This window comes from Aegilops tauschii, chromosome 3 (genome assembly GCF_002575655.3).
Source record: "Aegilops tauschii subsp. strangulata cultivar AL8/78 chromosome 3, Aet v6.0, whole genome shotgun sequence".
NCBI classification, from domain to species: domain Eukaryota; kingdom Viridiplantae; phylum Streptophyta; class Magnoliopsida; order Poales; family Poaceae; genus Aegilops; species Aegilops tauschii.
This window is the reverse complement of record NC_053037.3, coordinates 604,799,301-604,813,119: the sequence shown is the minus strand read 5'-3', so window position 1 is coordinate 604,813,119 and position 13,819 is coordinate 604,799,301. Positions and strand designations below refer to the sequence as shown.

The following is a 13,819-nucleotide window of genomic DNA, read 5'->3' as shown; positions in this document are numbered from 1 at the left end:
TCATTCTGACCATCGCCCAATCGTACTGGATATGGAGTATTGGGATGAAAAAATCTTTAAACGCCAAGAGGGGCGTGTTAAACAATTTGAGGCGAGATGGTTGAAGGAAGAGACGGTCACTGAAATTGTTAAGGCATCTTGGGAGAAAGCAAAGCTAGCAGGTATTGGACCCTCACTTGCTGACCGTACGAGAGCAGTGCATGCCGATCTACATACTTGGGACCGGGAAACGCTAAAGGGACCAAAGGTGAGAATTAGAAAATTAAAAAAAAGAGTTGGAGAAACTAAGGCGTGGCCCATTGAATACGGAATCTCGATGCCGTCAGAAGGAAATTATAATGGTAATTGAAAATATTTTGGAGCAAGAGGAAATATTTTGGTTATAGAGAGGACGAGCAAATTGGTTGATGCATGGGGATCGTAATACGTCGTTCTTTCATAATGCTGCCACAGCCAGGAAAAAAATAATAATATAAAGAAACTATTAGACGAGTCTGGAAACTGGTTAACAGATAAGGAATTGACGAATCACATTACTGGATATTTTACAAAGCTTTTTACATCGGAAGTTCAACACCCGAATCAAGATGTTTTATCACTTGTTCAAAGGAGAGTGTCAAACGAAATGAATGATGTTCTACTTGCCCCTTATACCGCGGAAGATGTTCGCAGGGCTTTATTTGATATTGGGGACTTGAAAGCTCTAGGGCCAGATGGACTCCATGCTATCTTCTATAAAAGGTTTTGGCCCATGCTGGGGGAAGACTTAATTGAGGAGGTCCTGACAGCAATCAACACATGCACTATACCGGAGGGTTGGAATGATACAGCGATCGTGATGATTCCTAAAATTAATACACCAGAGAAGGTAACTCAATTTAGGCCGATCAGCTTATGTAATGTGCTATATAAAATAATTGCAAAAATGGTGGCTTCTCGATTGAAGGTTTTTTTACCAGAAATTATTAGCCCAACACAGAGTGCATTTGTACCGGGTAGATTGATAACGGATAATATTTTAGTGGCCTATGAATGTTTTCACACAATAAAGAACAAAAGAGAGGGTAGAGAGGGCTTGTGTGCTATAAAACTTGATATGCATAAAGCCTACGATAGAGTTGAGTGGACTTTTTTGAAGGAGATTATGTTGAAACTGGGCTTTCGTCGTGAGTGGGTTAACTTGATTATGCAATGCGGCTCAACCGTAGAATACAAAGTAATGATCAATGAAGAGGAAAGTGAGAGATTTAAGCCTACGAGAGGGTTGAGGACAGGGGGACCCGCTATCACCATACCTTTTTTTGCTGTGCACAGAAGGATTGAATGCCTTGCTTGTGCATGCTGAGAAGAATGGAAACATATCAGGAGTAAAGGTCTGTAGAGACGCCCCACCGGTCACAAATCTTCTCTTTGCGGATGACTCATTGATCTTAATGAAAGCCAACCAACATAATGCGGAAAACCTGAAATCAGTACTAGATTTATATTGTGCGGCGTCAGGACAACTGGTAAGCGTTGAAAATTCAGTATTTTCTTCGGCCCTAATACAAAGGTAGAGATCAGAGAACAATTGTGTACAACGCTAAATATAATGACGGAGGCTCTCACTAATAAATATTTGGTCTTACCAGCAAATGTGGGTGTTGATAAAACAGACTGCGTTAGTTTTCTGATTGAACGTATTGTTAAGAGAATTAGTGGTTGGAAGGAAAAATTACTATCTGCCGGGGGAAGGAGATCCTATTAAAGGCGGTGATCCAAGCCATACCTACCTATGCATTGTCGGTCTTTAAAATTCCTAAAAAAATTGTAAAGGAATCATTGACGCGATGGCGTATTTCTGGTGGGGAGACGAGGAGAACCAGAAGAGAATGCACTGGATGGCCTGGCGGAAAATGTGTGTACCAAAAAACCAAGGAGGAATGGGATTCCGTGATATCCACTGTTTCAACCTGGCTCTGCTTGCAAAACAGGCATGGCGTCTCCTTGATAATCCTGACTCCTTGTGTGCTACTATTCTAAGGGCAAAGTACTATCCTAATGGTGATTTGCTGAACTCCAAGCCAAAGCATGGTGCTTCCTTCACCTGGCAAAGCATTATGGCATGCATCACTACTCTCAAGCGAGGTTATATTTGGCGAGTGGGGGATGGACATAACATCAATATTTGGGAAGATGCCTGGATCCCAAATTGTGCCACTAGGAAGATTGTGACCCCTAGGAGGGGGCATTTATTATCAAAAGTTGTAGATTTGATTGACCCGGTCTCTAATGATTGGGATGAGGACCTAATTAGACAAACTATGTGGACCATTGACGCACAACGGATTCTTTCAATCCCAATTTCGCAACATAATATGACAGATTTTATTGCCTGGAGGTATACGAAAAATGGTCTGTTTTCGGTACGGTCTGCTTACTCTGTGGAGTGGAACTATCAGTATGGGAGCAAACTAAAATATTCCAACGGGATGGGACGGAGCACACGTAACCCTATATGGTGTCAGATATGGAAGTTATCTTGTCCGGCTAAAGTCAAAATATTTTTATGGCGGACACTACATGGTACTCTTCCATGTCGGGCAACACTCACTAATAGACACATGAAGGTCTCACCCTTGTGTCCTACATGCTCCCAGGGTGTAGAAGATACAAAGCACTTGCTTTTCCTATGTAGAAAAGCGAAGGAGGTTTGGAAAAGTCTAGGGTTGGATATGATTATTGAGAGAGCTTGTGAGATTGATCGTGCTGGGGAGGCAATACTGGAATACTTATTACTCCTTCCAGATCAAGATCTGTGCATTATGGGGTACGAAAATGTTCGAGAAATGGTAGCTATCTCTGCTTGGTATCTATGGTGGGAAAGAAGGAAATTAGTGCATAAGGAATTCACTCAAAATGCGACTCAGATCTCAATGGGGATCATAGCTCTTACATATAATTTTGTAAATGCATCATCTTCAAATGCGTCCATAAAAAAGGGGGGTTGGCAATGTCCTCCTAGGGGCTTTGTGAAACTCAATGTTGACGCCTCTTTTGACCATGACTTGCTGGAGGGTACGATGGGGGCAGTATTGAGAGACGACAAAGGTAGGTTTATTGCAGGAGGGAATGGAAAGATAGACTACTGTGCGGACGTTCTCATGGCGGAGGCCTTAGCTCTCAAATTTGGCCTAAATTTAGCGCAAAGGGTGGGATGTAATCACCTAATCATCAACTCTGACAATCTGGAGGTGGTTGAGACAATGCAAGACGGAGGACAGTCAGCGGGAGCGGCGGCGGCAATCTTCGATGACTGCTATCACTATGCTTGTGATTTTATCATGACTAAATTCGAACATCGTAATAGAGAGGCAAATAAAGTACCACATGAACTTGCTAGATTAGCTAGATTTTTTCCGACTTCGGTTTGGTTTGAGGAGCCTATTAGTGAAATTGTAACATTTCTCACAAACGATGTATTGGTTATTGCTAATGAATAAAATTTCGTTTATTTCAAAAAAAAGTAGTGATTAGTTTATGCTTCCTTGGCCAAAGCAATGCCTTCCGCCAAATCAACTACTCTCTCGTTTCAAAATATAATATAAGATTGTTTTTCAAACTAACAGTAGTGATTAGTTTAGCCTGCTTTGGTGCCTTCGGGCCAAATCAACTATTGGCCCCGTCCGTCAAATCAACTACTGATTTGCAACCACCTTCCGCAGCACGCATGCAAAATGTCCTTTTGCCAAACAAAGAATCATCTTCCGCCAAATCAAATAGCAGCGCTTTCGGCTTCCACCATCTGGACAGAGATGTGAGGGGCGCATGATGGATTTTTATGGACCAGGCGGGTGTCCGGACACCCAAAAAGCTCTAACTAGTTTGCGGTCAATTTGCTGGAATTCGAACATCCAGACCCATCCGCTCACAAATAAAGGTGAGTGTTGGATGGCAAACTGCATTCAGACAGTTTGGTCGAGACGTATGGGAGCGATTTGAGGAGAACCCCCCCCCCCCCCCCCCCCCCCCCGAGATCCCCCGAGATTAACGGAAATCATCAAACCCCATATAAAGTGGGGCCAATGATTCAAATCCCAGCGATTTGGAGATGCCCTTAGTGTGTTGTCCTCATTTGTCTAACCTCAAGCATGTTCCCCTCTTCGTCTTTTTTGTTTTAATTTTTTCCCTCCTATCTTTGATTTTCTCCATCGGTTTTCTTTGATGAACCAATAAGTGCTTAGCAAACAAAGTTCTAGAATTTATCTGGATAAGTAAATCACAGACATGATTTTATTGGGTAAACACTTATTTATAAAACCCCGTAAAAACATTTATTTATACAATCACATTAATATGGGTTGGTAATTCACATGCTAAGACAATAGAATACTTATACCCTATTGCGACACAGACAATTTTTTTTTAGTGATAGCACACGCTATTATCTATTTTAGCGAAAAATATGAGCTTTCACTAACACCTCGGGCTATTTGCTTGCACCGACAGAAAAAAAAACTATATATTCGCTATCACCCAGGTGAATGTCGTGAACAAACCGACCAGCACCATCTGGACTAGGTGCGACTATGTCCCGCTTCTTCTGAGGCGGTAGCTGGCGTCGCCTCAAGCGCCTCCTAAATGGGCCAGACCAGCACACATTCGCTAGCTCGGCTTAATTCTCACTAGTGGTTAGTAGGTTTGCTTCGTTTACTTTTTACTTTTTATTTTTTTCCACTTTTTTTATGTTTTGAATTTTAAACATATTAGGAAATTTACTTTTTCTTATATTTTAAAAAAGTTCACTGTGCATTAGAAAATGTTCTTGTAAAGCAAACAATTGTTTAGAAAATGTTTGTATCATTCAAAATAATTATCGTGTAATTCGAAAACAGGTGGCATATTTAAAAATATGTCCAAGATATTTTTAATAAAAGTTAATAAAAATAAAATAAAATTAGCATATTCGTAAAAAATATTAGTATTATCCAAAAAGTGCTCACATGTATAACAATATGTTTGACGACATGTCGAAAACAAATGTTCATGGAATGTAAATTTTTGTTCACATATTTTCTTAATAATTTTTGTACCTTTCAAAAAAAGAATTCGTGAAAAATTTAAAATGTTGACATGTTTAAAAATATGTTCATGATATTTTTAACACAATTCATGATGAATAAAAGATTGTTCACATAATTCTAAAAAAGTGTTCATATCATTCGAAGAAATGTTCATGAAATGTAAAATTTTGTTCACACAATTTTTGAAAAATATTATTACTATTCAAACAACGTTTGTGCGCTTTCAAAAATGTTCATAAGGACTAAGACATGTGTGCGTGTTTTACAAAAAAATTAAATTCATTTTTATTTTTTTAATATTTACTTTTTAAATGTTTATTAAGAATTTTCTTCGTATATTGTTTTTTATAAATGTTCATAATTTACTTAAAAACCTTTAACGTTTATTTGAGAAATGTTCAATCTATATAAGAAAAAGTTGAACATGTATTTGAAAAAGGTTGGTATGTATTTAAGAAATTAAGGAAAACACAAAAACTAAAAATAGGGGAAAAGGCAATAAAAAATAAAACTAAAGGAAACAAATTAAAAACAAATATAATTAAAAAAACACGTGTGAAAACTTCTAAAACAGATCTGTACCTTTGTGTAGAAGCTTGGCAAAACCTCTCCGAGGTAGCTTATGATAACATGTTATCGAGCCTGCTCGCTAGTGGAAGCCCCTAAGACAAGGGGAGCGTATATCTCACAATAAGTGAGACATAGCTCTTGCAATCTAGAGTAACCCCTGTGAGAACGAGTGATATGGGCTTATTGGATTTACAACATCTCGGTGAAAAAGAACAAAGTAAATGATTACAATGCCCTATTCACTCTAATTCTTAGATATTCTTTTCCACTACCCTAAAAAAAGGATAATTTTGCACAAATATAAATATTGCTGAGTGCATTGCATATGCATTATGGTCAGGACATGCCACCCTTCAAGTTTAAACATTGGATCATGTTATAGACAAAGTTACAGAAAAGAATAGACCCTGCTATGGACGTACAGTATTGGTTAGTTATTGGGGAGCCTATGTTTTTGAGCAGGTGTCTTTCCCTATTCTCTTTTAAAAATAACTAGCTGGGTGACCCGCGCATTTGCACAGCTAGATTTACCATATGATGTTATATATTTGTTGTAAATTGTCATTGGACTTAATTTGATACTATATTAAGATTCATTTGTAGTGGAAACAAAAAGATGGGACTGTAGATAACATGTGTATCTTAAAACACGACTGTAGGTTGTAGAAATATTTCAATTAGGTGTACTAGGCTATTGGTAAACATTTCCAGGTATTAGGTTATCAGACATTTGTTACACTAAACCATAAAGCTATATTTATACTAAATTCCTTCTTTCCTGTTTCACTCCTAGTTCCTTTTGTCTATCTCCATGTATATGACATTTTTAGAAATTTTCCATGAGAAGTAAATCTTCATATTGATTGCTCATATCTAAATTTTATTTTTTTCCACCCAAATCATCATTAATCACATTGCAGTTGTGATATTCAATTGATGTAATATTATGTCTCCACGCTTCAATGTTTCGGTTGAATATCACGCTCCAAATCATCATTAATCACCCTAATTGATTTTTTATATGAGCTTAATTGATTTGTTGTGCTGGAAAGCCCATCATATGCATAGTTTTTTTCCCTACTTTTCTCAGTTGATTAGCGTCACATGCTCCGTCCCAATCACGCCCGCCTGCCAGAAGCTTAATTGATTGGCTGTGCTTGGTCCCATACAAACACGTACATGTTTCTTTTATGCATTTTTTTTCGGGGAATCTTTTATGCATTGTTTTTTCCTAAGTTTTCTTAGATGATAAGCGTGAAATGCTCGTCCCCATCAGGTACGTCCGGCAGGAGCTAAAATTATTGGTAATGTTTGATCCGATACAAACACGGTACATGTTTTTTTTTTGTAATATTCTTTTATTTCTATATACAATGCCTGTGTGCGTACGTGCATGACTTGCTCTCCTAGGCCATCACAACAGGATTACAGCGTGACTTGACTTTCCTATTGATATATTTTCTATTTTTTTTCTGAAGGTCCTATTGCTTATATGCATATAACGTGTCAACATGGAAGGTCAATAGTAGTGGTACATATATTTTTTGATGTAGCGTAAAAATCTTTAAATCTTAGCCATTGTCATTCTAATCAAACGGTGTAAAAAAATATTAGCATATGTGGACGAATGTGATGGCTTATTTGACTTTTGTTTTAATTATATAATAGACTAGCCAAACGACCCATCCGTTGCAACAGGAGAAAAAAACCCGATAATCTCCTATGGGTGACCACATTTTGCAGCATCACCAAGATACACTATCACTCTCTCTTTCGTGAAATCATAAACATTTTGTACTATCTGCAAATTTTAAACAATATTTTTAAATAGTTGAACATTTCTAGAATTGACGAACATTTTTTTTGAAAATTGGTTGGACAATTTTTGAAAGTCACGAACATTGTTTTGATTTAACGAACATTGTCAGCAACCCTTTTTATATTTTTAGGATACTTTTCAATTAATGAACATTTTTTGAATTGGCGAATTATTTTTCAATTTTATTAACATTTTTAATACACGAACTTATTTTTTATAAATCACGAATATTTTCTGAATCCACAAACATTTATCAATGATTAAAATTTTTATTTAAAAAATATTTAATTATAATTTTTTTCTGAAGTCCCAAATTATTTAAGGTAGAAAATTGAAGAGGAAAAGGAAAAAATATAAAAAAACGAAATTTATTAAACAGGCCTTCCAAACATGGGCCGGCCAAAACAAGTTGCTGCATGGGCCGGCCTAGGCGGGGATTTCCCTGTGTGAAACATTTTTTTTATCACTTATATTGGCATCGGTGGGTAATATTTTGCAACTTTGAAGGCAATTTGGATTAGTATCGCCAGAAGCGATATGCCCTTTATTTTACTAGCAAAATGGCCCGTGCGTTGCAACAGGAGAAAAAAAATCATAATTTTCAATGGCCATGACCATATTTTGCTGCATCACCAAGATACACTATCACACTCATTTTCATGAAATCATGAAATGTTTTTTAAAATCATGAACATTTTATTGAACTCGTGAACATATATGAAATCGTGAACATTTCTCACATTCCTGAATTTTTTTTACAGATTTTCGTACATATTCTAAAACCATGACCAGTTTTTGAATTTATGAACATTTTATTATATCTGCAAACCTTTTTTATAAATTACAAACATTTTAAAAATATTTTTCTTGAATAGGCAAACATTTCTAGAATCGCCAAACCTATTTCTGAAGTTTTTCGGAGGAGAATTTTTTGAAATTCACGAATTTTTTTGATTTACGAACATCTTTTCAAATGCATGATCATTTTTTGAATCAGCGAAAATTTTATAAATCAATAAACTATTTTGTAAGTCACAAACATTTTTTGAATTTCTAGGATATTTTTCAATTCGTGAACATTTTTTTAATTGGCAAAATTTTGTTTAATTCCATTCACATTTTTTGATTTCCCGAAAAATAAAAAACGTAATTGAAAAAACATGACGGCCATACATGGGCCCGGTCCAAACAGGAGCGTTGTGTCTTCTCGCAGTGTGCAGAGCGTAGTATAGAAGGTTTCTACTGCATGGGCCGGGTCAGGCGGGGATTCCCCTGTGTGAAACGTATTTTTTAGCACTTATAGGTAGCATGGGTGGGTAATATTTTGCAACTTTGGAGGCAATTTCGGTGACGTACCGCTAGAAGCAATATACCTTTTATTATTAGGTATAGATAGATTAAAAATAATATTTGAAAACATTATTTTTATAAAAAAATAAATTGAAGGACTGTACATATAAATATATATGTGTAAGCATTGTCATCAATAAACATTTCACATGTAGATTTTTTTTAAAAAGTGACAAACGAGTGGATCAAAATGTGCCTACTATTTGTAGTTTTTGGACCAGGAATTTATCGTTTATATGTAGCCTACAAATAACCTTATCATGCAATACAGGTTTAAAAGCACTCGGAGAATATCTATATGTATCCTTATAAAAAAATATCTCTTGTTGGAAATTTCGAAATATCTGTTTCGAGTTTTTGAAAACACTCACATTGCAGCATTCTTGTCCATCTCGTGAGCCCGGTTTTTAGTTTAACAGGCCAAAAGTAACAACCGAGAAGAATTGTGGCCCATAAGAACAAACGATCAACCGATTCAGCAAAAAAAAGTGTGTAAGGGCATTTCCAATGCCGACCTGCTCTCCCGCATCTGTCCACAGACAGTCTGTGGACACAATAAGTCCGCGCTCAAATAGCCGCATATATAGTTTTAGTTTAGCTAGAATAGTTCAACTTTAAAAAGGTTTAAATATTACACTCCAACATTGTTGTCCCCTTTCCACATATGCTCAATCAGATCTTCCTTCCGTTGCTCGATGGTACCTTTGCGGCAGTCGGAGGAGAGGTGTGGAACGCAGCGGAGGAGAAGCGACGTGGAGCCCGGGGTGTACCGTTGGAGGTGATGGACCCGTCGAGTTCCGGCAGCTGTGTGGCGGGACGGCCAGTGTGGTGGAGCGGCGGCGATCATAAGAGAAAAATGGAAGGATGGAGATGCGAGGTCCGGGGTGGGTTTTGTTGGGGTTTTGGGTGGGCCGGGGGTGTCATAGTCCTACGTGGTTGTTGTTCGGACTCACGCAAAGCCTCTCCCTGTTTGTCTCAGGTCTGCAAGAAAAAATGCATCCAGATCGATAGGCAGACCGATACAGAGTCATGTTGGATGGCAAAACATCTCCAGACGTATGCAGACGATTTAAGAGTCCGAGATATCTAACTGTCATCATAGAAAGGAGTGTGAACTATTGTCAGGATCCAAGGTAAGCAGTGAAGCCATGGGACATTCTCACTCTCGTCAACGGTAGAGCCATGGGCCATGCTGTATAAACATCCCATGGCCCGCGCGCAGCCAAGCCAATAAGCCATGGCCACTGCCACCGCCACTCGCCAATTGCTGCCACCAAGCCAAGCCATGCCGGCGGCAGCACTCCCAGACCCACCGATAGAGATCTTGCAGACTGCTAGCTCGACCTCGACCTTGCCGGCCACCACGGGCATCGTTCCAGTAGATGCTGCGTCATCGGTCACGACAGGTGGTAGCGCACCGGCCGTTAACTGGAGCCTCCCGCCCAACAAACCCGGAGGAGCCACCCCGGCGCGAGAAATCGCGCCGCCTTCCGCCACCCCAGGCGTGAACTGGAGCCTCCCGCCGCTCCCGCTCCCGGTCAACAACTTCCACCATGAAGCTGTCCTGGCGCAAGAAACCGCGGCTTCCTCGGGCGGGGCAGCAGGCTCGGTCGCCGCCTCGGCCAACGGCCTCCCTACCCCCGCGCAAGAAAGTAAACTAGCAGCGTCGTCGTCGTCGTCGATCGCTCCTGCAGACGCGAAGGCCACGGTGAACTGGTCCCTGGTGGTTACGCCGCCGACCAACGCAGGCACGGCGTCTGTGGCCGGACAGGCAGCCGGGTCGAAATGGGCCACGCTTCTGTCCAAAATCGTCAACGACACGGCGCTCCCGGACCCGGAGAAGGTCGACGGGTGCATCTGGCGCGTGGATGTCGCGTCCCTGCCGCCCGGAGCGTGCACCCCCGTGGTGGTGGCCCTCGGCCCGCTGTTCCCCGTGGATCAGGCGCACCAGGGGATGGAGGAGACCAAGTGGAAGTACGTGCAGAACCTGATCCGCAGGGGGCACCGCAAGGAAGACGCCAAGAACAAGCTCACGGAGTACCTCACCCACATCAACTCGATGGAGGTCCGGATCCGGCAGCGCTACGACCCGTCCGAGCTCCATATCCCCAAGGAGAAGCTGGTGGAGAAGATGGTGGTGGACGGCCTCTTCGTCATCGAGGTCCTGATGAACCACTGGGTGGGGAAGATCGACAAGGGGTCGGCCTCGCCGGAGGCGACGGCCAGCACGGCGGCCGAGAGCAGAAAGGCCGACTTCACGGCGCCCCTGGCGTCCACGCTGGTGCCGCAGGACAGGCGGGAGGAGTTCACCCCGCTCAATGTCCGTTGGGAGCCGTACGCGCTCCGGTTCGACCTGGTGGCCGTGCCGAACCAGATTCCATTCTTCGTGCTCGAGGAGCTATTCAAGATGACCGACATCCCCGAGCTCGGCGAGCTCGAGAAGAAACCCGTCAAGCTCAAACAGATCATACTCGACTACCTCGTCGGCGACGCGGGCGACGACATGCTAGCTGTTTACGAGGGCCGCCCCGTGTTCCACATCCTGCATCTCGTGTATCTGTACCTCACATTCTCCAAGGAAGAGCCCAAGGTTTCTGCCCTGCAGCCGAAGCGGCCGGTGACGGTGACAAGGTCTTCGTCGCTGGACACGGCCTTGGGCAAGCTGAAGCAGAAGGGCATGGATCTTCGCGCTCTATACAGACGCACCGTCACGCGGTCCTCGAGCCTGCCGGTGGGGTGGAGGCAGTGGAAGGTGATCCCGCCATTGCGCGAGCTCGTCCGGGTGGGCGTGAAGGTGAAGCGGGCGGAGACGCCCCGGTTCGCGGAGGTCAGGTTCAGGAACGGGGTGCTGGAGATCCCGGCCTTCGCGTGGCGGCGCTACCACATCCGGCTGCTCACCAACCTGGTGGTGCTGGAGATGTCCGGCTGGTGGCCGCCCGAGAAGCGGGTCTTCTGCAGCTACGTGAGGTTCATGGCGGAGCTCATGATGAAGAAGGAGGACGTCGCGATTCTCTTCAAGAAGGGCGTCGTCCTGGAAAACAACATCGACGACGTTGAGAAGAGCCTCATCTGCCCGTTCCTGATCCTCGCGGACTACAGCCACGGCTCCAAGTACGTGGGCCACTTCGACGCCCTCGTCCGCGACATGGTCCGCTGCTACGAGCGGTGGAGCAAGGTCGGCCCCGTGCCAAGCAACGCCCGGTGAGATCGTTCGTGGAGCCCATCGAGAGCCACAGTTCCACACTCAAGTGCTCTTGCCGTTCTAAATCGTATTATTTTCCCATTGGCCGTTGCCATGATTTCTTATTCCCCTGTATGCGTGCTATGGAGTACTTATATCGTCGTGTGTATTTCTTGAGTGATATTGATGAATGCTTTCTGAAATTTTCGATAAAGGGTGAATTTTATTGACTCAAAATGAACCATCAAGAAGATACATAACACAGTGAGCATACACCCGGCCTCTGCATAGTTAGGATGCACACAGCCAACACCACACACGCACGGAAAAACACGTCCACAACTAGCAAAGTCATATAAGACCAAAGCTATGCGTAGGCGAGAAAAAAAATCCCAAAGCGATCTGATGTGCGATCGACAAACTACAACAATAACCATATCCGCACCAACTATCTCATGACATCACATGGACGACGAGGTTCTTCAACAACAACGCCTTCAGGAAGGGAGGGACACTCAAGTGTCGTCGTCACCGGATCCAACCATAAAGTCAGAATCTAGGTTTTCACCCTGAAGAAGCAGTCTGAGCATATTCGAGCAATGCCTTCAACAAGGTAACGACGTAAAAAAACATAGCCATTGCCAGGCATAACCACTCTCGGTTGACCTAGGATTTCACCCCGAAGCTCAAGACCAGGTGCTCGAGTAGCACCACCATCGAAGTCAGTCATGTGTTGTCGCCACCACTTTTCCACAATCTCAGTGGCTACATGCGATTCGACCGCCGCCACTGTACAACCATCCCTCTGCGTCAAATCATCGTCCATAATTTGTATCTCACCGCCGAAATCAACAACCGGATCAAGCGGGATGAACCCCCCAAAATCTTTCGTTGATCACCGTCGTCGTGGAGCTATAGAAAGTCCCTGCATTTTGCAGTCACCACCATCCGGCCGATCGGATCTAGATCGCCACCACCATGCCGCGGACCGTAGCGCCGCCGGCAGCCACCGCATGTGCGGAAGGCTGGCCATTGCCGGCAGCACCGTGGGAGCCAAGTGCAGCACGCCACCACCGGAGGCCTAGCGCGAGCACGTGGACGGGCAGGTAGTGTTGGGGCAGACCGACGAGGCGGCGGAGCTCCGGTCGCCTCTCCCCGAGCGGCAGCGCAAGGGCAGCCTTGCAGCAGCGGATCAGCGCCGGCGGCGCCCCAAGCACCAGGCCCGTGAGAACGAGACGAAGAACCACCACGATTGACTCATCAGATGATGAATGTATGTTAAGTTCTCTTTTCTGATAATTGAAATCACCGTCCAAACCCCATGTCTTTTTCAACCACAAAAATACAAAATGTACTTCCTCCATTCCATCGTCTTTTCTTTACTATCTTTATCTTTATCTTTACTACTACTCCCTCCGTAAACTAATATAAGAGCGTTTACATCACTACTTTATTATGTAAACACTCTTATATTAGTTTACAGAGGAAGTATTAAACAAGAAAAGATGTTCATCCCTAAGTGCACCTAGCCTAGGCTACACAAAACAACACCAAGGAATTACAGCCTCTCGATTAGATCACTAAATTTTATCTGACCGTCGAAGTTACATTAACCCACGTCCAAAAGTGCGTTTAGCATTTTTCTCGGGCCGGCGGACAAAAACTCTGCCGTCCCACATCCGAAATAGTACTAGTGCGGATCCCACACCCGCACAAACAGCAGAGATGGAACAAACATCTCCCCGCCGCAACCGGCCCTCATCGCACGAAAATTGCGCCGCACCCTGCCCCTTATCCTCGCTCGGGGCCGCCGCCGATGCAGGACGGCAGGAGCTA

The 13,819-nt window shown here is 43.1% G+C and overlaps 1 protein-coding gene and 1 pseudogene across 1 annotated transcript; both read left to right on the top strand.

Annotated features, from left to right (window-relative positions):
* Window positions 1–809: 809 nt before the first annotated feature.
* On the top strand, window positions 810–3,811 carry LOC141020803 (uncharacterized; annotated as a pseudogene).
* Window positions 3,812–10,058: 6,247 nt separating this feature from the next.
* On the top strand, window positions 10,059–12,668 carry LOC109747000 (uncharacterized). Its single transcript, XM_045234474.2, has one exon. It carries the CDS (start codon window positions 10,088–10,090, stop codon window positions 12,005–12,007), a length of 1,920 nt encoding a protein of 639 aa, XP_045090409.1. The 5' UTR covers window positions 10,059–10,087; the 3' UTR covers window positions 12,008–12,668.
* Window positions 12,669–13,819: the final 1,151 nt, after the last annotated feature.

What these genes read in the sequence shown, in the direction of transcription:
- LOC109747000 (XM_045234474.2), top strand. Translation starts at nt 10,088, where the DNA reads ATGCCGGCGGCAGCACTCCCAGACCCACCGATAGAGATCTTGCAGACT.